Source organism: Carcharodon carcharias, chromosome 28 (assembly GCF_017639515.1).
Source record: "Carcharodon carcharias isolate sCarCar2 chromosome 28, sCarCar2.pri, whole genome shotgun sequence".
In the NCBI taxonomy this organism is placed as follows: domain Eukaryota; kingdom Metazoa; phylum Chordata; class Chondrichthyes; order Lamniformes; family Lamnidae; genus Carcharodon; species Carcharodon carcharias.
In genome coordinates this window covers 30767714-30792311 of record NC_054494.1, presented here as the reverse complement: position 1 = coordinate 30792311, position 24598 = coordinate 30767714, and the positions used below count along the sequence as shown (strand labels likewise).

Below are 24598 nucleotides of genomic sequence, written 5' to 3'. Positions count from 1 at the left end.
GTAAGTTTGCCATCAATTATCTTCATTAGTCACAGCGGGTTCTGATGAATTAATGACCCAATCAGCCAAATTTCCATTTTGTCAGCCGGACCTGTGCGACCAGTGAGCTGATTCACTTTAACATCTTCATGGATTTCAAACTCACAGGTGCTGCTGGGGGGAAATGATCTGTAAAAGTTGGACCAACTTCCAAAGAGGTTGATTTATCTCCTAAAATATTTGGCTATGAATGCTTGTTTAGTTTTTGTAAGCGATGTGTCCCACTTTCTTGTTCTTCTTGACAACAATAAACCTTATGATTGGGGTTTCCCACAGACCTTTATTTCAGGTGGTATCACTGTGTGAGGTCAGCCAGCTGAGGACAGCTGTTGGGACAAGGGGGTTATCGGAGAGCCGCATCAGGTCTGTGTCGTGCAACCTCCAACAGCAGTTACATGGCTGTATTGAAGGAGTTATTGAACTGGGTTTCCTGCTCTAGTTTGATTCCTGTCGCAGAATGAGACCAGTCACAGCCAATAATCAATATTCAGGCAAAAGAATGGACATTTCTCCTACTTCATAAAATGAGACAGGGCAGAAAGAGGCCATTCAGCCCATTGTGCTGCCTTTGGTAGAGCTAACCAAATAGTCCCACACCCCTGATCTTTCCCCATAGCCCTGTAAGTGCTTTTCCCTCAAGTATTTATCCCATTTTTTTTTTAAAAGTTCCTATTGAATCTGCTAAAGGATAATGCATTCCAGGTCACAACTTGCTGTGTTAAAAAAATGTTTCCTCATGTCTCCTCTGGATCTTTCACCAATTCCCCTTAAATTTATGTCCCTAGTTATCAACTCTTCTGCCACCGGCACTTACTCTGTCAAAGCCATTCATTATTTTGAACATCTCCAGCAAACTTCCTCTGAACTTCTCTGCGCTATGGGGACAACCCCAGCTTCTCCAGTCTCTCCAAGTAACTGAAGCGCCTCGTCCCTGATACCATTCTGCTTATCAGCATCGTGTTAGGAACTGCTGGAAAAGGTGAGTAAAGGCTCTTTTGATATTGTAATGTTACAGGTTGGATTCCATTGGGAGGGAAATGGATTTTATCAGGTGAATGGGATGGAAGATAGTGTTGGTGTGGATAATATTGTGTTTGTTCAGAGTGAAGCTTACCTTTCTGATGCCTTCGTTAGTAGCTGACACACAGTTGTCTGCTCCATTGTTTTTACTGATTGTTCTCCAGAGCTCAGTGTATGTGCTGTCCTGCTCCAAAGGGTTTGTCCCCTTTGCCTGAAAGTACTCATAGACAGCCGAGTCCCTCACTGTACCGTACGATAAATCAGACTGCTTCGCCAGATCTTGGAAGGAGCTGGGAGTAAAAGAAGGGAGATTGTAAATTTAACATAGTGTAGTCTGAAGACAGACAAATAATCAGACCTGTTATTATTTGGAGCAGATCAATAACTTGTCCAATGTCTGCAGTTTGATACAGAGAGTAGAAGCTGAAGTTTACTGAGGTGGGGATGTAATTTATTGAAGAGGTGAGTTAATTCAGCTTCTCCCCATCTTTAAGCACAGAAAGCTGCACGTGTGTGTTGTATAGCATAAACCACCAATCCGTTTTATGGAGGCCAAATGTCCAATGACCTTAATTAAACCCAATTGTTATGGTGCTTTGTATGTTAACTAGTCCCACCATAAATCTGGATTTCAATAATGTTTAACAAAATGTCACAGAGACTCTGAATCTTAGTCAGACACCAATCAAATCCAAAACAGCAGAACCTTCCCACTCACACCTGGTGTTGGTTATTGTACTTAATCCGGTTATTTTTTACTATCTCATTGGTTGCCATTAGTTGATCAGCATTTTCTTATAATGCAGAAACCACCCCACTTTTTTAAGTTGCGATTTCCAGCGTGAATCAATGAAGTGGAGTTAGAGAGCAGATACATGGGTGGGAGATCAGTGCACAATGCCCGCCCTTCCAAAGGTAATGTCCATTCGAGCTGACATCAATGAACATTTATCTGTCAAATAATTCTGCACCTTGGCTTCAGCTAGTAAATTTGTGTTGGTATTTTTTTTATTTCTGCACTTGTAAATATTCATTGTGTGTGTACTTGTCAAGAAATTATGAAAGGGAAACTTTACGAGACAGCACCACACTCTAATCTGACAATTCCTTCATAGCTAACATCTGAATGAGTATTACTGAACCCAACCAAATGTGGCAGCTTGTGGGTGAAGTACCTCCTGAATGGTAATGCTGCCATTGAAACACATTCAGTTATTTCCAATATGTGAGATAGAGACACACACACGGCAGCAAGATCATTGTGAAGAATGAACTGAACAAATTAATAGACAATAGCTCAGGACTGGATTAACAAGTTAATGAAACAAAGGCCTTGAAATATGCTTCTAGGTATTTAGCCACTGAGTGTCCATTTTCCAGGCACTATTAAGGCCCAGACTGAAGGGCAGGTAATGTAATGGCCAATTTGGGAAAGGATAAACAAAAGATATCCTTTGTCCGTGCAGGCCTGAAACAGGCCCTCGGCCTTTTGCATGTGCAAAGAATGGGTGTGTTGCAGCATGAAGTCCTCACTGGTTTGTCCTGAGACAGCCAGTGTCTTGCTGGGCTACACTGAGAGAAACGAGGCTGAGCATTGACTGGCATCTCAGAATATTACCTGAGTGGAACCTGGAGGAGCACTCCCAACCCTCATCTCCCATCGCCACCTCTCCTGATCCCTCCTCTCCCCATCCCTCTCCCAACCCTCATCTCCCATCGCCACCTCTCCTGATCCCTCCTCTCCCCATCCCTCTCCCAACCCTCATCTCCCATCGCCACCTCTCCTGATCCCTCCTGTCCCCATCCCTCTCCCAACCCTCATCTCCCATCGCCACCTCTCCTGATCCCTCCTCTCCCCATCCCTCTCCCAACCCTCATCTCCCATCGCCACCTCTCCTGATCCCTCCTCTCCCCATCCCTCTCCCAACCCTCATCTCCCATCGCCACCTCTCCTGATCCCTCCTCTCCCCATCCCTCTCCCAACCCTCATCTCCCATCGCCACCTCTCCTGATCCCTCCTCTCCCCATCCCTCTCCCAACCCTCATCTCCCATCGCCACCTCTCCTGATCCCTCCTCTCCCCATCCCTCTCCCAACCCTCATCTCCCATCGCCACCTCTCCTGATCCCTCCTCTCCCCATCCCTCTCCCAACCCTCATCTCCCATCACCACCTCTCCTGATCCCTCCTCTCCCCATCCCTCTCCCAACCCTCATCTCCCATCGCCACCTCTCCTGATCCCTCCTCTCCCCATCCCTCTCCCAACCCTCATCTCCCATCGCCACCTCTCCTGATCCCTCCTCTCCCCATCCCTCTCCCAACCCTCATCTCCCATCGCCACCTCTCCTGATCCCTCCTCTCCCCATCCCTCTCCCAACCCTCATCTCCCATCACCACCTCTCCCGATCCCTCTCCCATCATCACCTCTCTCGATCCCTCTCCCATTGCCACCTCTCCCGAGCCCTCTCCCATCACCACCTCTCCCGATCCCTCTCCTGTTACCATCTCTCCCACCCCTGATTTTCTGACCCTGCCACATGATCACATAAGTCTCGAGTTTCTCATGAAGAGTTGCTGTACATCTGACCTGTACGGAATGTTCTAGTGGATGGATGTGTGAGTATATATCCATGCTGTTTATATTTTTTTTAAATTCATTTATGGGATGTGGGCATCGCTGGATAGGCCAGCAGTTACTGTCCATCCCTAACTCTCCTGGAGAAAAAGCGTGTTTGTGTGTGTCACCTTAAGTGTGTGCTTTTGAGTGTAATCGGAAAAGTTACTAATAATAGACCTGACTGCAAATTAAATATTTCACATCCGCTTAAGATTTCAGAAGCATATTTGTCTGAAGTTCAATCACTGTTACATAACACATGCCAGCCCAAGGTATCACAAAGAGGACTGAGATGGATGAGCAGTTAATCAGTGTATTTTGTTAATGCTGGATTGAAGGTGGGATGTTGGTTGAGACACGAGGATAATGACCCTGTTTGAAAAGGGGTGAGTGATGTTTAATATCCACTTGAACCCCAGATTAAGGTCTCATTTGTGGCTTCTGTTGAAAATGCAGCATTCGTATGGAGCAGGAGCAATGTAGATACTTTGTAGTACTCACTCAGTACCAGCCTGGATCATGAGTTCTCATCTCAAGTGGGGCTTGAAGCCATGACTTTCTGATTCAGACGCCTAAGTGTTACCCCTGAGTCATGGCCAAGACAGAGTTTGAATGCTGCAATATTCATGTTTCATCAGAGCGATATATAAATATGGATTTGGTCCCTGGTTAGTCTGGAACTTTGTATTCTCTTGTGTCTCGTGTGACAGAGTAAAAATTACTCTTGTTTCCAGTGACCAGTCTCCGAGTCAGTGTGTGGAGCTGGCTGTGCCTTCCAACTCTGGTAAGGATGAGAGGGAGTAGTTCAGTCCCCCACTGGCCCCCATTTTGATCTGCTTTCAGCCTCAGTACTGGGTCTTACCCACCTTCATAGAATTGATCTTCAGACAAGTTTTCTTAGTGGAAATATTTAACTTTATTTACAAGGCAGCAGCAGCAACTACACGCGTGCATCAAACTCCATAACTAAAGGAGAACTCATCTTTAGAGGTTCCCCACGCTGCTAACTCATTGGTTTATACAGATCATGTGATCTTAGAACGCAGGGTTATTCTTAAAAGTTACAGCCCTACATTTATACAAACTATAATTACTACATTCCTCCCCCCGTAACCTTTCTGTACATTTTATATTTACAAGGTTATTTATCTCGTGACATTACAATATTTACACAGGTTATGAAATTACAAGTTCAGTCTTTCAGGTGGTTTCCTGATCCATGTGGAACGTCCTAGCTCCACGGCTTCCGATTCGTTTATAGGAAACACAATTCTCTGGAACCACATTGACATCAGGTACCTCATTCGGCACCGGCAGTTCAGTGTCGTCCACTCTGACCGAGACATCGGGTATGTCCATCCTTGGCTGAGCAACTTCAACAGGAACCGCTGGTTCAGTAATGGTTACAGGCGGAACATCATTTTGCTGGGGTTTCTCCCTCCTTCTGAAATGATCCACATGCTTAAGGGTGATCCAGCCTTCCACTTCCACATGGTACCACAAAGGTCCGATCACAGAGCTTACTTTACCAGCTCGCTTGGATCCTTCACTGAAATCCTTCACATCTGCTGCTTCTCCAGCAGCAAATTGTCCTTCACGACTATGCAAATCGTGAGTCGCTTTTTGGTTCCCTTGACTTTTCTCCACCTTCCCCTCCAAATTGGGAAGTATCAGGCTTAGGTCAGGATTTCCAGCTCAGCATGCTGGCACCTGCCTGACACACACGAGCGTGAAATAGCGGGAGATGAAATCGGGCGAGCATCCCAACGTCACCGCGCACTCATGCGATATTTTGGTCGGCGGGCAAGTGGAGAAGTCGGCAGCGTGCCCACCAACAATTAGGAGGGCGGTTAAGCCCAATTAATTAATTAATTAATTGCATTAAATTGAATTTTTCCCTGGGTGTCCAACCTTACGGTTGGCGGGTGGGCAAATAGGCCAAGCGGCCTTTGCATTTTCTGTGCAACCTCAGCCACGGGCAGGATGAGGTTTCGACCAGTGACTAAAAAAAAATAAAGACTTTTAAAACTCATCTTTAACATGTCCCTGCTCACGAGTCACATGTTTTTCAATTCTTTCTTTTTAATGTTAAGAATCTTCATCTTGGTCTCCCTGAGGAAGCTCTGTGCCTTTCACTGAGCCCACCCACACACATGCACACACTTCGGTGCTTCTCCCAGCCCCCGCACCCACCCCCGCCCACCCCCCCCCCACCACTCAGGCAGCGCTGAGGTCCTGAGTACACATTTCGCGCTGGCTGGTCAATTAACGGCCAAGGCCGGCAAGAGATTGTGGCCGGGGCCATGGTCACAGGTGGTGGTCAGTTTCACAGCCATTCCTGGACCCACCTGCATCTCCTGCCCCAGGAGGTAAAAACCCTGTCCTTAGTCTCGTCCAAAGATGGCGCCTCAACAGCAACTCTGTATCCCCTTTCTCCGTGTCCTCCTCTTTTTACCACAGGTTTAGTCCCGGCCTTCTTTTTGACTTCACTGTCGGTCAGCCTTCTCTCAGATGCAGTCTCAACTTGTTTTAGTCCCGTAGTTCAGTTACCCATTACTTCATTTTCTACACCCATCTTGGAAAGTTCCACGACTTTTGCTTTCAAACCCTCTTTAGCTTCATTTAGCTGATTCTTCAGCTCACCTGTCTCCTTCTTGTGCCTGTTGGCTTCCTCCTGGAAACTTGAACATTGCTGCATCTTCTCTGCCAACTGGCTCTTTAGTTTGTTCAGAGTGAGCTTAATTCCTTCCTGTTTCTCTTCATAATTTTCCAGAGGCACAAACTTTGACCTGAGGGATCCTTGTCATGTGTGAAGATCTTTCAACTGGGTTTTCCTTTTCGTTGTGAAGCTCACTCGCTTCATCTTGAATTCTGTAATTCAGCAGAGTCTCCTTGGGCTTCTTCTGCTGTTCTTCCATGTCGTTGTTTGAGACAGTCTACATTTCTTCAGGCTGCTGAATGGCTACACACTCGTTCTTCATCCAGTTGCGGTCCTTGGACTCTCCAGGCTCTTTCTGAAGTACCTTGCCTTGTTCCTTTTCCAACTCAGGAACTCTTCCTGCTTCCTTTTGAAATCTCACTGGCCAATCAAGGTTAACTTCCCTCAACCAACTTCCACCTAGAAGGCTTGGTCCTTCACCTTCCACCACCATCACTGGTAGTTGTGCTGTTTGGCATCGTGATGAACAGTTACTCTGGTGATACCTTTCACTTGGATTTCTTTGTCTGTGTATGTTTTCAACTTGGGCAGATGCTTGTTCCAAATTTAATTGTTGAGCACCTTTATTTAAATATCTGAAAGTGTGTTTCCCTATTACATTGGTAGAAGCACCCATGTCGACTTCCATTTTTAAGGGTTTACCATTCACTTGCACTGTAACAAATGTTGGCTCTGTCTTCCCAACTTTCATTTTCAATAGTGAATAAATATCAGAATTGTTTGTTTCTGGCTCTTCTACACTAGAGACCTCATTGGACTTCGTTTGTTGTTTGAACGCCTGTTAAAACCTCGCTTTGCACTGTCTCATTATGTGTCCACTTCTGTGACAAAAATAACATTCTACCTTTTAAAATTGCCAATGGCCAGAAGACTGATTGTTTCCACATCGATGAAAGTTATTTTAAAATTTAATTGCTAAGCTGTTTCTCCTCGTATTTTGGTTAGCGGGGGCTGTTTCCCACTTTGTGGTGGAGTCCTGGCTTTTCACACCACTTTCAGCTGCCTATTCCCACCCGTTAGGCGAATGACGCCATTTTACACCCCTTGAATTGCTGGTGAATTCCTGCATCGCCAGCGCTATTTCTAACGCTCTCTTAAAATCAAGCTTGATTTCAGCCAGCAATCTTCACTGAATAGTGTCTTCCTGTATGCCACATACTAAAAGCTCTCGAAGCATGTCATTCAGAGTTTCATTGAAATCACAATATTCTGTCAGTTGCTTCAATTTTGCCACATGGGTAGCAATTGTCTCCCCGGGGCTTTATTCTGTGAATTGAACCTGAACCTCCGCATTGTGATTGAGGGCTGGGGTTGAAAATGTCCCTCAATGAGGTTTACTAATTCACTGAAAGTCTTCGAATCTGGGGCACTGGGGGCCATCAAGCTTCAAATTAAACTGTAGGTCTTGCTCCAAAAAATACTCAGGAGAATTGCTCTCCTCTTTTCCTCCCCCATGATTTCGTTTCCTTAAAAGAAGAACGCGAGATGTTCGATATATTGAGCCCAATTTTCTGTGGCTGGCTCAAAGGGATTGATTCTGCCAAAACCGTGGCACTTTGGATGAGTATATCTTATTTTATTTTTAACAAACTTAGATTCTCACACTTGCTGGGCAAGGTATAGCACTGAATCTGATTTATCCTCATTGCCAGTTTGTTATAGAGTTGATCTTCAGACCACTTTTCCTAGTGGAAACATTTAACTTTATTTACAAGACAACAGCAGCAGCAACTACACGGGATGCATCAAACTCCATAACTAAAGAAGAACTCTCCTGTAGGGGTTCCCCGCACTGCTAACACTTTGGTTGATACAGATCCTGTGATCTTACAACACAAGATTATTCTTACAGCTACAGTCCCATGTTTATCCAAACTATAGTTACTACACCCACAATATAGAATGTGCAGCAGTGGATACAGAAGCTCGAAGACACAATCCTTAGACACATAATAGCAAATATCCATAATAAGAACAAAATAACATTTGCTGCTGACTCAGATGAAGGTATGAATCTAGAAGATGAGAGAACAGATGACTGGATAATGTTATTCGCAGGTTTCCTTCCCCAGAGGGGAGTGGTCAATTCTATAGTTATTACTGCCTCACTACCCACTTTGTTTCTGAGAAAAATAACCAAAACAACCTTCTAATGGTAGAATGGGTAACTGTACAAGTTAGGCTTCGTGGTGAGACAGGGGCACAAACTTAGCAGGGCAGATTGGGAAAATGGAGGGGAATCAGAGAGAGAGAGGCAGACAGAGAGAGACCGATAGACCAGGCAGACAGAAAGTGGGATGGGGAGAGAGAGAGAGAGAGACAGAGAGAGAGAGAGAGGAGGAAGAGTGGATGAAAAGACACCAGGAGGATGACAAATGTTGCTGTTAGTTGCAAGATAGAAAAATAAAAAGATGTGCGGAGAGAGAGAGAGATGGAAACAGAGAGAAAAGGAGAGACAGAAACAGAGAGAGAGAGAGAGAAGGAAAGACAGAAGTTACCCAGCGGGAGCCCCACTCCATCTTTTTTATATTGCAATCACAGTGTATGTACTTGAATAAAATATCCTTCTTTCCTGTTTTTAGTTTTATTGTAATTTCAATAAATCCTGGAGCTTTTTTAATTGCTCATTTTGACCCAGGAACTGAAGAACAATTCAGCCAAAACCCATCAGCGAAGCAGTAAGGACACAGTGGGAATGGTGGATTTTAATCTAATTCCAACAACATTGAATCAGCTCATCCATCAACAGATGCTGAAGTATTTCAGCCAATCAGCTCTCTGATCGCCAATGTGCCAAGCAAGGGGGCGGAACTTTCCATTCTGGAGACCGAGTCCAGTGGCGGGTGGGAAAGTTGACGTGATTCCCGCTGGGAGGCGAGGAGGGTGAACACATGCGATCTGATTTTTAGCTCATTAATTATACATCAGTGAGGAGCTCAGCAAACCCCATGGAAGGGGGTGGGCCGGACGCTGCCCACCCCACTGTTACCTCATGAGGTCAAAGGTCCTGGCGCCATATTTAAGCATCAGCAGGACAGCCAATTCATCCAGTACAGGCCAGGAGCCCCGCAACACTCCTACAGAGTCCTCGCAGCTGCAACTCATACTGGAGAATCCGGCAGCTGTGAGACGTATGAGGACACCTCCGGGGTTCCCTTTTGCTCACTCTAGATAAGAGCATAGCCTGTGATACACCCAGGGTTGGGTCAGTGCTCACCGTTGCAGAGATCCATGTTCACCTGCCTCTTGACCTTCAAAAGGCCCCTCTGGCACTTGCTGCCCCGGCCTTTGCTCCTCCTGGCCCTGTGCCAACCAGCAATAGGCCACCCCTTCTCCACATCTGGATGGGAGTCATTACCAAAGCAGGGTTGCCTGCAGCATGGACGCCTCAGTAGATGTGTGAACGAATTGATGTGGTACATTTAGTGAGCATGTCCTTCCCATGTTTCCCTCATCTCAAAGACAGCAGGCAATTGGTAAGCCCTTTGCCTGGCCTCAGTCTAGACATGGCATCCCCACCCCACCCCTTCCAGGTAAAGGACATCCTGGAAAACCAGAGATGGATAATCCTCCTGTTCATACATGAATGTGTAAGGAGACATTGCTCTTTGACCAGGGTGATGAGAGCCACATCCAAGAAGCCTCACGCAGACACTTTTCCGCTTGTCTCCACTACCCTCATGACTCTATAGGGAGAGACCACTGCCTTGGCAGAATAGAAAACCTAACCACATGAGCTCTTGTCAGCCGTGGCCATTCACCCAGGAGGATGGAGGTTTGGAGATGTGAGTTGGCTGCCCTCCACCAGCTGTGCCCCTTGGAGGCATCCACCTCCCTCTCTCCCTCCATCCCTGCCTCCGACTGCAGCTGATGGTAAATGGCCCAGGATGAACAGCAGCTCCACACCTTGCGGAGATCTCGATGATATGAGACCTGTCAGTTGGGAACAAACCTGCTGCAATGTGGCATTCACCACAGAGAGCAGAACACAAGTGAGTATCTTTGACATCCGGTTGCCTCATAATTATTAGGGGGCCTTTAGTCAGCCACATGTGCTGACCTTGAACTCCACCCACCTGAAAAGGCCCTCCTCCCACATCGAGGGGTCTCACTGACTGACGTACTGTGTGGTCAAGGCCAGCTTGATGGTGCACGTCACCTTTCAAACTCACTCCACCACCCTCTACCCTCCCCCTGTCCCCCACCAACTTCCCCCCATCACCACAGACACACCCAACATCACCATTCCCCTCCTCTCTGTCACCCTTGAACCTCCTCCCATTACCCTGGGCCCCATCACGGTCCACCTTCACATGCCTTTCCTCCCGTCAGAGCCAATACCTATTACCGTCCCCATGCCTACCATGATCCTGCCCCCTCCAGTTATCCGGGCCCCCTGTATTGATCCCCTCTATGACCCACCTGATAAGACCTTCACCTACCAGACTCTCACCCTGGATCTGACACCCCATCTCACTCATCCCTCTGACTCTGGCTATTCCCTCCTGCCGCCAGTACCCTGTATTCTCCCCCCAGGACCCCATTGTCAACACCACTGACCCTACCCTCTCAGAGACTCCCCCACCCCTCTTTCCTGGGACATTTTCCCCCCTTTCCCCTGACATAGCGCCCCATTCCTCCCCTGCGCACTCTCCCTGCCCTTCCCCTGTAAGCCAGCTCCCCCCGTGTCCAGCCTCAGCGCAGTGTTCGCTAACGGCGCTCGAGTGAAGTTACGTGAGGTCTCCAAGAAGGAGAACACAACACCTACGGACCTCAAAGTCCTGTAGAGATGAAGCTCACCAGGTGCACGCCACTTATATACAGTCGGCAAACAGGCTTCTAATTATCCGCCGGCAGAGAACTTAATCTGGAGGGGAACGTAATCCCGGTAAATTGGCCTTTTAATGAGTATTCACGAGGTGCAAATGAATGCAAATGTGGTTCCTGACACAGATCGGCAGGAAACTCGATTCACCCATAAGCCGCCAAAGTCAGGAGAACAAATTCCAAACGGATTTCTCACTGGCGGGAAACTGACCTTTCCCATCACACCAAATTTGGTGACCCTGCCGGACACAATTCCTGCCACTGGCAGGAGCAGAAAATCCCACCTAGGGAGGTGCTGAGTGAAATGTTCAGTCACAGTCCAGGGATGATCTGGGAATGGCCAGGAAACTTCAAACCATGGGTCTGAGATCTGTCCTTTACCAGAGGATACCACTCGCAGGGAATGTTTGATCTCCTTCCCCAAAATCCACTGACTGCCTGAAACATTGGGCGGGATTTTCTCCTCCGTGCACCAAGTGTGGGAACAGGTGTGAACATTTGCATTTTAGCCGCCGGCCGCAATGGGGGTTTTTTTTAAGCCGTATCATCTGCTTCCCACTTCCTCACTCAGTTCTAACATGCAGCCGCACACAGTGTTCTCAATGTCTGCAGCCCAGGACTGCTCCACTGCAGACATGGTCCTAAAAGCCAAGGAGAGCGCAGCCCCCAAACTCAGTGACCCCTCACCAGGACTTTAGGATGCAGTTGAGGCCACTGCAATGTCCTCTACTCCTGTCCTGAGGTCAGGAAGTCCGGCAAACTCACCAATCCGGTACAGGAGGTGGTGGCAGCAGTGATCAGTGCCAACGCTGCACAGAAGAAGTCAGGGATGCAGTGCAGAAATAGGGTGAATGATCTCATCCGTGTGTCGCCAGGGTAAGGTAACCACATCATCAATCTCAACTCACACACTCACAAGCCCATCACACATTCACTGGCATCCCACTCACTGCCAGCTCCAGGGACATCACCCCCACTCACTCTCTCACACACACCTTCACATCTCCATCTGGCTTATCTCCTCTAGAAATCATGTCCTCATCCCGTCCATGGCTTCCCTCAACACCCACACCAGCCAGACATCCTTATCACCTGCCCTGGCGACAGGACAATGTGAGCCTAATGTGTAATTATTCCCTTCAGATTGAAGTTCATGGCTGAACTGAGAGGAATAGCAACGCTGGTGTTCATGTTGGCCCATGATGGAGGGCACTTGGCCTAGACAGCACTCACTGCAACTTGTCACCCTCCTTGTGGGATCTAGGGACAATGATGGCTTCACAAGCACGTCTGCCTCATCTGGCCTGTGGTATGGTCTCTCCCACTGCAGCCTCGGCTTCCTCCAACTCAATGCCCTCATCCCCTCCAAAGTCCTCCTGATTGGAGGAGACGTGCAGCTCCTCCATGTCAGCATCTGACAAGCCCTCCCCCCTTTGCAGCACCAGGTTGTGCAAGCCACGATCTTCCGTGTGATCCTCCGGGGAGGGTACTGGACTGCTCTGCTAGATCTGCCCAGGCATCGGAATCGCATTGTTAAGATCCCTATGGTCTGCTCCACCAATATTCAGCTAGCAGCATGAGCCTCGTTGAACCTCCTCTCTGCAGGATTCTGTGGCCACCACACAGGCTCATCAGCCACATCCTTTGTGGGTACCCCTTGTCACCGAGGACCCAGCCCCGGATCCTATGTGGTTGCTCGAAATTCTGCAATCTGCTCAAGATGTATGAGTCGTGGACACCTCCTAGGTATCTAGCACAAACCTGCACCTTCAGTTTCTCATGGTCGTTGACCAGCTGTACATTGAGTGAGTGGAAGCCTTTCCTGTTTATGCGTTGGGGTGCCTGTTGCCAGGGAGCTGTTATAGCCACTTGAGTGCATCTGATGGCACCCTGCACTTGTGGGAATCCAGAAATCTCAGCAAAACCCAATGCTCAGCGTCCTGAATTCCTTGATCTTTGTCAAAGTTGACATCATTGTGGGCCTTGTCTCATGAAAATATAATAATTCTCATAATATTATTATGATGTATTGTAAAAGTGGGTTAATAGTGAATTTGGATAGTTTGTGTGTGTGTGTGTGAGAGATGTAATTGAATTGGAGACAGCTGCTCTGGAGGCTTTGAGTCATCAACAAAGAAGCCAGGTTTGAAATACTAAATATGTACACATGGCTGAAGTTTTAGAATGTGCGTTGTAAGGAAAATTTGCATTTTTAGATAAATTAGGGTCATTTGAATCTCAAAGAGATGATAAGATGCTACACCTAGCCAGAAGGGTGTTGTTCAAAAAAAGCCCTTGTTCAGAAAAGGTTGTAAGGATAAGCCCAGCAATTACAGACCAGTCAGTTTAACTTCAGCGGTGGGCAAGATTCTAGAAACAATTATTTGGGATAGAATTAGCAGTCACACAGAAAAATATGGGGTGATAAGGAAGAGCCAGATGGATTTCTAAAGGGAAAATCATGTTAACTAACTTGCTGGAGCTTTTTGAAGAGATAACAGAAAAGATCGATGAGGGTAATGCTGTTGATGTGGTGCACATGGACTTTCAAAAGGCATTTGACAGAGTGCCACACAATGGACTTATGAGAAAAGTTATTGTTCATGGAATAAAAGGGACAGTAACAACGTGGATACAAAATTGGCTGAAAAATAGGAAGCAGAGAGTAATGGTCAATGGATATTTTTTCTGGCTGGAGGAAGGTTTGTAGTGGAGTTCCTCAGGGGTCAGTATTGGGAGCCTTGCTTTTCCTGATATATATTGATGATCTAGACCTTGGTGTGCAGGGGACAATTTCAAACTTTGAAGGTGAGACGAAGCTTGGGAGTGTTGTGAACTGGGAGGAGGACGGTGTGGAACTTCAAAAGGACATAGACAAGTTGGTGGAGTGGGCAGATAGGTGGCAGATGAAGGTCAATGCAGAGAGGTGTGAGGTGATGCATTTTGGTAGGAAGAACATGGACAGACAATATAAAATAAGGGGTGACATTTTGAAGGGGGTGCAGGAGCAGAAAGACTTGGGTGTATATGTGCATAGATCTTTGAAGGTGGCAGGACAGGTGGAGAGAACAGTTAATAAAGCATATGGTGTCCTGGGCTTTATTAGTAGGGGCATAGAGTACAAGAGCAGGGAGGTTATGCTGAATTTTTATAAGACACTTGTTAGACCTCAGCTGGAGCATTGTGTACAGTCCTGGGCAGCACATTATAGGAAGGATGTGAACACATTGGAGAGAGTGCAGAAGAGGTTTACAAGAATGGTTCCAGGGATGAGACATTTAAGTTACAAAGATAGATTGGAGAGGCTGAGACTGTTCTCCTTGGAGAGGAGGAGGCTAAGAGGAGATTTGATAGAGATGTTCAAAATCATGAGGGGCTGGACAGAGTAGAGAGGGGAATCAAGAAAAAGGATCAAGAAAGAGAGGGCTCAGATTTAAAGTGATTTGAAGAGAAGCAAACGTAATATGAGAAAAACTTTTTCACATAGCGAGTGGTTCGGGTCTGGAATGCACTGCCTAGAAGTGTGGTGGAGGCAGGTTCAATCGAGGAACTCAAGAGGACATTAGATGATTATTTAAATAGAAACATTGTGCAGTTGGATGGGGAAAAGGCAGGGCAATGGTATTAGATCATAATGCTCATGTGGAGATCTGGTACAGACATGATGGGCCAAATGGCCACCTTCTGTTCCATTAAAATTCTGTGATTCTGTTATTCTCTGAAGAAGCTAAGACAAACAGTGTGTTAATTTTTTCCCAAAGGCTACTGATAAAATTAGTACTATGGAAAGATTTATATTATCAGAAAAGTAAAGTTACAAAGACATATTGGAACAATGGAATTTCCATTAAAAAAGGAGAAACATGTATAAGGGAGATGAGGCTAGGTATAAGGGTGAAGTAATTCTAAGATCTAACACAAGTGTGAAAAGCCTCCAGCCTCAATGCAACAAGCTGCTGTCTACAGGGACTGAGGCCGGGAAAACTCACTGCCCAGGGTAGAGTGTTGCTTTGCCTGGGTCTGTTTAAATTTATTTGTTTTGTACTTTAGGAGGTATTATAGTAGCATTTTGTGACCTATGTATCTGCTTGAAATCTTTTCTTTTATTAATAAATGTTTAATTTAGTTTTCTAAAAACCTCTGAAGTCGTGGTACTCTTACTACTTCTGAAGTCAGGGCACGCAATTCGAAATAAAATACCAATTGCAAAACAGTTGTGGCAACTGTTTCAAGTTTCCCTCTGGAATTTGAGTAGCTCAGCATTTACCATCTGCTGTGTCACAACAAATTTTGGGCTCTTTGTGGGATATATTTGAAATCCCTTGATTGGTTTGGAGTTGGTGAATCTTAAGGCTACGCGTATGAGAAGCACTTTGAATTCAGGGGTTGGTGTAAGGTTTTTTTTGACTGGTGCGACTGCAATCGGGCTTTGGAAGATGCTATGACTTGTCTGGGAGTTGAAGTTTTGCTTTACCAAAGGTAACTAAAGATACATTGATGGAATTGGAAGATAAGTTACAATTAGGATACCTGCAGGGATAAGGAGATCAGACATAATTGAAGGCGTAACACAGCATTTGAAATTGGAAGGAATACCCTGGAGACCGAGTTCTCCAAGGAGTGGAATGGGCTCAAATTCAGCTGCAAATAGAAAACATTGAATTGGAAGAAAAGGAAAGGGAACAAGCATTTCAAATGGCAGGAGAGAGAAAGAAAACGGGAAAGGGAATTAGAAATGGTAAGGTTCGAAAAAGAGAGACACAGAGAATTTCAGCTTAAAATGCTGGCAGTTAAAAAAGGGAATACCAGACGATGCAGAAGGACTTATTTTCAGATCAGAACCCGATGGGAGATGTTTAAATTTGTACAATCTCTTCCAAAGTTTGAGGAAAGAGACGTCGTAGCATTCTTTATTTCATTTGAGAAGATAGCTGAACAGATGAAATGGCCACAGGAAAAGCGGACATTGTTGTTATAATCTAGGTTGGTGGGTGGAGCACATGAGGTTTATGATCCACTGTCAGAAGAAATGCTGGTGGACTATGATGTGGTAAAAAAAACAGGCTAATTTGAGTGCATATGAGTTGGTTCCTAGGGCATACAAGCAGAAATTTATTTATTTGAGAAAACAGCCTGTGCAAACTTACATTGGGTTTGAGAAAGTAAAACAAAGTAATTTTGACTGCTGGATATGGGCATTAAAGACAGAGATTACGTATGCTTAGATAAATAATTCTTTTGGAAGGAATTAAATTCCTTCAATAGTGAGAAATAATGTGGAGGAACAGAAGGTTACAACGGCAAGATAAGCAGCGGATGATTATGAGTTAGTATATACATCTAAAGCTTTTTTTGCGTCACCCTTTTAAATCAGAGATGGATAGAAAGTGGGAAGGTGAAAGGAAGGTGGGTAGTCAGGGAGGAGGAGGAGTAGGTGGAAATTCCCAGGAAGTATTTTCTCGGAATAAAAAGGAAGGTTTCGAGGGTAGAAGTGACACTCAAAAATTGAGGTCTTTTTATTGTAATAAAGTTGGGCACACAAAGTCAATGTGTTGGAAATTACAGGGAAAATCTGTTGGGATTATTGGGATACAGAAAAGTTCTGGAAGTAAAAGTATTGTGGACTCTGAGGTTCAGGCACAGGAAAAACCAATGGTTTGTGTACAGGTTAAACAGGAAGAACCAGTGATAGGTAAAGAAGTGGGAATGTGTTCACAATTTACCCAAGGGAGTTCTGAGGAGCAGGTGGCAGAAATGTTTAAATATTTTATAGATGAAGGGGAAGTTTTTCCATGTGTACAGGGTGGAGTAGGTAGGATAGTGATATTTGTTGTTCAAAGGGAGTATTACTGCATAAGTGGGGTTCATAGAGATGCTGAACCTATTCCATTGTGGAAGGTAAATTTAAAGAGTAAGTAGAAAACAGTTGAGGTGATTGTTGGATCAGTGGAAAAATTGTTCATTGCAGGGGCTGAATTTATGTTAGGTAATGATATTGTTGGGTCACAGATGCGGGTGATGCCTATGGTGCTTGAGCAGCCTGTAGAGGTATTTTCACCAGAAGTGTTGCAGAAAGAGCATCCTGGATTGTTTCCAGATTGTGTGATAACAAGATCACAGGCTCACAGGTTGTAACAGGAAGAACAGGAAGTTAAAAGGCAGGGAGAAGGTGTGGAAATCCAATTAACTGACACTTTTTTTTTATAAAATTGTTCAGGAAGAAAGAATGGAGGATACTGAAGCTGAGGTATTTAGCTCAAAGCAGTTGGTGGAGTTACAGAAGAAGGATACACAATTAAGACAATTATATCAGACAGCTTACTCAGAAATAGAGGGAGAATGTATTCCAGAATGGTATTACCTTAAGGGTAATGTTTTAATGAGAAAGGGGTGGCTGTATCATGTTTCAGCAGACGAAAGCTGCAGGGAAGTACATCAGATTGTTATACCATTTGGATATAGAAATGAGATCATGAGAAGAGCTCATGAAATTCCAATGGTCAAGGTTGGGGGGTGGGGGGGGGGGGTGCATTTAGGAAGTAGAAAGACACAGGTGAAAATGCAAAAACTTTTTTTTATAGGCCTGGATTGCATAGAGGTGTAGTCAAATTCTGTAGAACATGTCACACATGTCAGATGACAGGGAAACCACAAGCAATGATTAAGCCAGCACCTTTAATTCCAATTCCAGCATTTGAAGAACTTTTTACTAGGGTCATGATTGATTGTGTAGGACCCCTCCCTCAGACTAAAAGTGGAAATCAGTACTTACTGACAATAATGGACGTGCCTACAAGGTTTCCTGAAGTACATGTTTGAGAAATATTACAACAAAGAGAATTGTGGAAACGTTGCCTAAATTCTTTACAAGATATGGTTTACTAAAAGAAATACAATCAGATCAGTGTTCAAATTTCATGTCATAGCTGTTTAAGGAAGTAATGATTAATTTGGGGATAAAACAGTTCAAGTCAACAGCTTATCATCCTGAATCACAAGATGGCATCAAACTTTAAAAACTATGATGAGGGCATATAGTCAGAACTATCTACAGGATTAGGATAGGGGAATTCCATTCTTATTATTTGCTATTAGGGACACTCCCAGTGCATCAATTGGTTTAAGGTCATGAGCTAAGGGGACCACTGAAATTGATTCATGAGAAATTTGAGAGTCAAAATTCGGAAACTTCTCTCTTGGATTATGTATCAAACTTCACAGAAAAATTGGACAGAACACATGAGTTAGTTAGGGAACATTTAAAGATATCACAGCAAATGATGAAAGTGAGGGCAGACAGGAAAGCTACAGCTCGTAGTTTTGTCGCTGGAGGGAAAAAATGCACTAGTTTTGTTACCAGTACTGGGTCACTTGTTAAAGGCAAGGTTTAGTGGGCCTTGCAGGATTGAAAAGAAACTGAGTGAAGTAAATTATTTAATAAATACTCCAGATAGAAGAAAGAAGCAGAGGGTGTGTCATGTAAATTGCCTAAAAAGTACTTTGACAGGGAAGAGGACCAGAAGGGTTTCTCCTCATTTTAATTTTGTACTGTGCCATCACTGCAGGTTGGAAGATGGTGGTGCTGAGGTCTCACTACCAGACCAGCTTGGACCCTCCCTGTGGAGAATGTGGAAATATCCCTCCCATCATCCTGCAGGAGCCCAATGTTCAGGTTTCCTCCCTCCAAGAACCTCTCAATCCTCCCCCCGTATTCCTTGATTCCATCGTGATTGTAGTGAACATCCCTTTATTACCCCCAGAACATGATGAGGTAGAAGTGCCGATGCCTCATGTGGACTTCATGCCTCCCCATCTTGAGGACACTTGCACAGTCTGAGATATACCCCCACCCCCAACGACACCCTTAAATGCCCCTGTAATACCTTTCCCCCATCTAAAGGCTGAAGTAGCCTCTCCTGATATTGAAGCGCTTCTTCACTCACTGAGTCTCCCATTCTGGCCCAATGCCATTCTGTAACTGGCTCTCTCCCCACCCTGGTGCTGAGAATGCTTCCCCACCCCTGTCCACCCCCCCCAGGTCATGTGTTTGAGTGCAAACTCTCCCATTCTTACCCATCCCCCCAAACCAGTGGAGACCTTACCCTGCAGCCCCTTCCCTTGCATCATGGCCAGTTTCCACTGGGAAGACCCCAGTGGAGGCCTTGCCCTGCAACACAGTAAAGCCACCCCCCCCACCGCAACCACCCCCCCCCCAACCCCACCACCTTACCACTGGTCTGGTAGGTAGGGACTTGCCTCTGATACCCCCCTGAATGTAATGTGGTGCTACCTGTGAAGCCTGGCATTGAGTCTGAGTTACCACGAGTGCTGCGCGGTGCAAGGTAGGCGAGTGAACCTCGGACTCACGAACGAAGTGCAGGTTGCCAGGCGCACATCGCTTGGACACCGTTGTGAAACATATCGATCTAATTGGACGCCAACCTGCCCTCTTGATCCAGGGCGAGGGGCATAATTTTGGTGAGCAGCCTTTATAATGAGATGCCAATGTATTAAAATGATGTCCCCATTGTGCCACAGTGATAAACGTTCTCCCGCCATCGACAGCTGGAGCAGATGGTCCCAGGCTGCTTTTCTGCTGCTGGTGGACCGATTTTTCTGAACTCGTGATATTTTCCACTCCCACTCGCCATGATGGCTCCCGCGGGTAAGGCTGGAAAATCCCACCCATCACCTTTTCATAACATCGTAAAGTTACATGTAAAAAACACAACATCCAAGCAGACATACCCAGTACAGTACGGAGGGAGTGCCGCACTGTTGGAGATATTTTTTTTGGATGAAATGTTAAATTGAAGAAAGGCTCTTGACCTGGAACGTTAACTCTGTTTCCCTCTCCATAGACGCTGTCAGACTTGCTGTGTTTTTCCAGCATTTTCTGCTTTTATTTCAGGTTTCCAGCATCCACAGTATTTTGCTTTTATCTTAGCATAAACCAGTTATTTCGTCATTTATCTCAATATTGTTTGTGGGAGCTTCCTGTGCGCAAATTGGCAGCTACATTTCTGTCATTCCAGTGACTACAAGTCAGAAAGCATTTCATTGGGTTGTAAAGTGCATCCTGAGGTCATGGAAAGTGTGAAGGGTGTGCAAGCGTGTTCCTCATTTTGAATTCTTCCACCATTTTCTGTAACCTGACTTCAGGGATTATTGACCAAAATCTTTCTTCAAAACCGCCGACAGGTTCATTGTGCACAAAACCTTGTTACTGGATGGGCCGTGAAGCTCCTGAAAGCACGTCCTGGATCAGGTGAATGGGGCTGATTGTGAATTCTTCCTGCTTGGGTCTCAGAATGGTCAGCTCACCAGGATACTGGAAACTAAACTCACACCATCCCTGGTTAAGACAGGTTTTTGCACATTAGTCAGTGAGTATGCTGATGTCATTAGTTCTTGTATCATAGTGTGGGTCACTCACAGCTTATTTGTATTAGACACAGACTGCGTGTGCAGGTGGTATTCTCTGTGTGGTGTTATGCTGCTTGCTATCATTTACTATTCCCAGATGAAAGCAGGAAAATCAATAATAGTGGCAACTTTAACATAATTGCATCGTATCAGCAATTTGGAGACCAAACAGCAACACAGAGTTTTTATCCAGCAGTCAAGAATGGGCTTTAGATAAATGGAAGGCCTTTCTTTTGTCAGTATTCAGGTAGTAGGATTGGTTTATTGACCTGTTCATTATACTATCAGTGGATTGGGGGAGCTTGATTTAGTGCATGGTCCTTTCACCACTGGGTCCTGTCCTACAGTCAGCTGAGATGGTGAGATGGCCCTCTGTCAGTGTTGGACTGTGTGATGAATTTGCATAGATTGTGTTCACTTTCAGAGAGCAAAGGCTCCATTGCACACAATTAGGCTAATGTGATGAACGTTATTAATCCCCTAGGGGTGGGGGTCCAAGACTCTGGTCTCTGGGCCACATCGATATGTACCATAGAACATCAGGACCAGGTATAAAGTTTCAATCAATTCCCCCAATAACTTTTGCACATTGCACAGGGCAATGAGGTAACATGGACTAGGTGGGAAAGTGATGTGAAGCAGCATCATGTTGTGTGTCACCTCCATTGCTTCCTCTGCGGTGCTGGGACAGGTGGAATCACTGCATCAGCAGAATGCAAGTGCAACTTTGAACAGATCAACTAATCTAGGTTTATATTTTAAACATCTACATTCTGACTGAATTACACTTTCTATTTCCAGAGGCCAGCGGACTGTAAAATTACAGCAAAATATTGCAGGTGCTGGAAATCCGAAATAAAAACAAAAACAAATGCTGGAGAAACTGAGCACCTGAGCATCTGCGGAGAGAAAGACTAGAGTTAATGTTTCGAGCCCAACATGATTCTTGTTTAGCATTTAATTCACGGCCACTTCTCTTCCAGGGATGCCTACCTGAAGAAGTCTGATCTTCGGCAGTTTGGAAGAAGAGTCATATTGGACTCAAAATGTTTCTCTCTCCACAGATGCTCAGATGTTGAGTTTTTCGAGCATTTTCTGTTTTTATTTTAACCTGCATTCTGTGTCCTGTAGGACTCACTGAGTGTGCTATCATTTTGGTCTGAGTTTGCTCTATGTAAATTGCTTAGGTTGGAATCTAGGAGGAGTAGCAACAAAATAAAAATCAGCCATTACCCAGCAGATTCTTTTAGCTGTAAATCAATAGTTTTTCTACAACTTGATACAACATAATGTGCTACACCATCATTTCTTAACTTCTGACACCCAAAATAGTCAACAAGGCGCTGGGAATAAAGAATAGACAGAAATATAGAAGCAGGTCATTTGGCCCAACCAGCCTGTGTTGGTGTTTACCCCCCACACAAGCATTGCTTCTAATCATATGTATCCACCCTGTTTCCAGAATGCCTCTCTTCATCTTCCTATCCAGTCTAATCTTCTATGCAGCCGTAGTTTCTGCCTCGAACCACTAATCCTGGACAAATACTCGTTTAATAGCAGAGCTAGTATTTTATTTGGGGTACACGTGGTCTCCGGTCTCTATCTGACCTGTTTTTATGCTGGGCCATTTCAGGACCTGCTTGCACTGACACAATCCAACAGTGTTTCGCTGGGAGGGAAGTACTGGGGGCTCTGGAATCCCGAGACATCCCTGTCAAAAAATTAAAAGCAAACAAAAGCATCTCCAGTCCTAACCACATAGTCTGGAGACACCTCTCCCCCCCTGGCACTTTACTGGCTGACTTCTCGTTCCCTGAACATTGAAAATCCAATGAGCTGTGGGGCAATGCAGGTCAAAATATTTGCAATGCAACAGCTTTTCCAACACAAGTAAACAAAGTCTCTCCTTTATTTTGCTGCACTTTTAAAATGTATCTTTCAATCCTTAAAAGGCTATGACTGAACTGGCATTTTTTGGCATTCCTGTTGTCACTTCCTGCAATGTCCTGTAGGGCACAATGCTCAGTTTCATACACGTTCACTCCTAGCCAATGGCTACAGGGCTTGGGACACAGAAACAATAACTGGGAGAATGGGAGCCAAAAACAGGTTAAACTAACTGGTCACAATTTCATAACATCTGTCAGGGACAACGAGAGAGATTGAGAGAATGAGAGAGAGGTGAAGGGAACAGAGGTGGGAGAGTAATAGATAGAGGGACATCACAAGAATGAGAGACAACAAGAGAGAGACGGAGAAAGAAAGGGCATTGGTGGGCAGAGGGAGAGACAAAAAGAGAGACAAAGACCATAATCTTCTGCACAGTCCCAACCACGCTCACTGCTGCAGTGTGTCAGCCAGGAAAACCTTACAGGAGATAACCAATTAGAGGGCAACTTTTCTTAGTGGAAACATTGAACTTTATTTACGTGTGTATATCAAACTCCACAACTAAGGAAGAACTCTCTCCTGTAGAGGTTCCCTGCACTGCTAACACATTGGTTTACACAGGTCACGTGATCCTACAACACAGGATTATTCTTAAAGCTACAGTCCTATGTTTCCCAAAACTATAATTACTACATACATGTGGCAAGAATGAGAGGTAGTTGGAGAAAGAGAGAGAGAGACTTAGTACATCGGCCTGTGTTGGGGACTGGGGTTGTTTGCCAGGTTGGCTGGGGGTGGGGGGTGGGGGGGTGGTGTTTGCACACCCTCTGTATTGAGGGGAGGGGGGTTTGTCCCACTCGAGTGGGGGGTGGGGGTGTTTGCCAGCATGAGGGGGCAGGTGGCTTTGCCCCACTCTGTGAAGTTGACGTTCTCAATGTTGTGCTGGATCAGCCTGTGATTGGAATATTCTATTTTTTCATTATACTTTGTGGTTCAACCTAAAAAATAATTAATTCATAAGAAATGTTTCTTGGAATGAAATGTGAATTCCTGAGAGGTAAGATGATGAATGTTAACAACCAAGGCCTCTTACACCCTGGATGGCCATTTTCTCCAGCAATATCCCTCAGCTCGTGTGTTTTACATAAACAGGTCAGCTACAAGCACCTGGAGATAATGTTAATCTTTTCAAGCTTCAGCAAGATCTGAAGAATGGGCAGATCTCTCCTACAAATCAATGATGAGTGAATCAAGGTTACACACCAACCCTGTCAGCTTCCTGCTGGGACAGTCACCTTACAAAATAACCCCTTGAATTTATGCTCTCTGGTTACTAAGTTACTGACTAACAACAATAGTTTTCATCAACAATGCTCAGAAATCTTATGAAGTGCTGCTAGGCTGTTTCAAAGCAGTAATTGATTTTAAAATTCTCATCTTTGTTTTCAAATACTTCCATCATCTCAGCCATGCCTACCTGGCCCTAAAACCTCCAAGATATCTGTGTTCCCCCAATTCTGGCCTTTCGTACATCCCTGATTTATATTGCTCCACTAATGGTCGCCAATCCTTCTGCTGCCTGGATCCCATGTTCTCCACTTCTCTCTCCCCCTTTCAGATGCTCCTTGAAACCTACCTCTTTGACCAAGTTTTTGGCTATGCGTTCTTTAGTCTCCTTTTGTGTCTCAGTGTCAAATTTTATTAGATAAGTACTCCTGTGAAACACCTTTTGGATATTTAACAATGTTAACGATGTTACATTAATGTTGTTACTCTCAGTAGGCTATTGAACACTCCATGGTTAGGCATGAAGTAGCAGGATGGGCCTTGCTAAAATCACTTAACACAGGACAGGACTGAGCAAGATCCTGATACCTTTACACCCCTGAATGGAACCAGGGCACAAGGATGATAAGGGAATTAAAGAAGAAAGGAATAGCAGAGACCTTAATAACCTGGAAAATGAAAACCCTTCAAGTGTTTACACCCTGATACTTTGTTTTGTTTTGTCTCGGCCTGGTGGGTTTTGATGAGTCCTGATGTTATTCAAACCACTGTTGAA

General features: G+C 45.1%; 1 protein-coding gene across 1 annotated transcript in view; it reads right to left on the bottom strand.

Annotated features, from left to right (window-relative positions):
* Positions 1 to 24598, bottom strand: part of LOC121270791 (glutamate receptor ionotropic, delta-1-like) — a 1188003-nt gene that overhangs the window by 20582 nt on the left and 1142823 nt on the right. The window contains exon 13 of the mRNA XM_041176231.1: positions 1154 to 1349. Coding sequence (XP_041032165.1) covers positions 1154 to 1349 — 196 coding nt within the window. The remainder of the gene's footprint in view (positions 1 to 1153; positions 1350 to 24598) is intronic.